This window comes from Eimeria mitis, genomic scaffold (genome assembly GCF_000499745.2).
Source record: "Eimeria mitis Houghton genomic scaffold, Emh_scaff4242, whole genome shotgun sequence".
NCBI lineage: Eukaryota > Apicomplexa > Conoidasida > Eucoccidiorida > Eimeriidae > Eimeria > Eimeria mitis.
This window is the reverse complement of record NW_013572567.1, coordinates 1-1071: the sequence shown is the minus strand read 5'-3', so window position 1 is coordinate 1071 and position 1071 is coordinate 1. Positions and strand designations below refer to the sequence as shown.

Below are 1071 nucleotides of genomic sequence, written 5' to 3'. Positions count from 1 at the left end.
GTCCGCAGGGTGGGGACTGGCGCCAGCCGCCAGGGCAAGGCTTGACACCGCCTCCAGCGCAACCCCGACGTTCACATCGCCGATGATCTATTTCAACAAAATTTCCCCCTTCCTTGGAAGGATCATATGTGCTTTGGAGTGCTTTAGCTGTCCCACTTACTCACTTACTCCGCTGGACCTCGAGAATGGCTGGTCTCAAGTTCATCTCGTTGGTCACCGCCGCCATCTTGTTGCTGGGTAGCAACTCGGCAAATGCGGAAGACAATCAAGCCACGAGCAGTGAGTCTTTTGAAACCCTATTTATACACCTAGACTATAAAGAAATTGAAGCGAAACCGCGTTCAAATCGCTCTCGGTTGCTCTTACGTGTGCGTATACAGACGCGGCAAAGCGGGTGGACTGCTCGGCGTCAATGAACGCGGCCCGCAATCGTGTCGGCTTCGCCGAACTAACGGTGGGAAAGGAAGAAGGCGAAAAACTCCCAATAGATGCAGCTTCCTCCGTCAGAGATGGAACCGTAGACGCGTACGTGGGGTCAGTGTGCACGGCACTGAAAGGAGTAAGTCGTGGCGCTACAACCCTGAATGGCCGAACTTCTTGATTGGGTTCTCACTCCACGTCTTACACGAGTATACACACATGTATACGGCCACTTAAATACACGTATTCCTATGGCCTGCCATGTATTCTGTGTGCTGCGTCCTCCACAAAACCAACAGGATGCAGTGTCTGCTCAAGAATCAGCCACACTGGCTGGCACCTACGCTTACGCGGTTCAAGAAGGAGCTACTGCTGACTGCGAAGCCGCAGTGGAGCACTGGAAGGCAGCTTTCTCCAACTTCAACGGCCTGCCTCCGCAATACACAGAAGGCACAGAGCCGTATAACAACCCACAAAATATTTCCTTCATTTCCCTTTTCAACCCCAATGAAAACCCCAAAGTGGACTGCGCATACTTCACCTGCCCAGCGAAAAAGGCCAGCAAGCAGCAGAAAGACGTTGTTCCCCCCTTAAAGGAACCGGAAGAAGTGGAAGAGGATGATCCCGAAAGTAGTAACGATGTGGAGAGTC

The 1071-nt window shown here is 52.5% G+C and overlaps 1 protein-coding gene across 1 annotated transcript in view; it reads left to right on the top strand.

The window, feature by feature from the left end:
* The window catches only part of EMH_0073710 (SAG family member), a gene marked incomplete at both ends in the record, with an annotated part of 2406 nt that extends 1805 nt beyond the window's left edge, over window positions 1-601 (top strand). Inside the window, 2 exons of the mRNA XM_013499367.1 lie at window positions 148-279; window positions 381-601. Coding sequence (XP_013354821.1) covers window positions 148-279; window positions 381-601 — 353 coding nt within the window. The remainder of the gene's footprint in view (window positions 1-147; window positions 280-380) is intronic.
* Between the last annotated feature and the right edge of the window lie 470 nt (window positions 602-1071).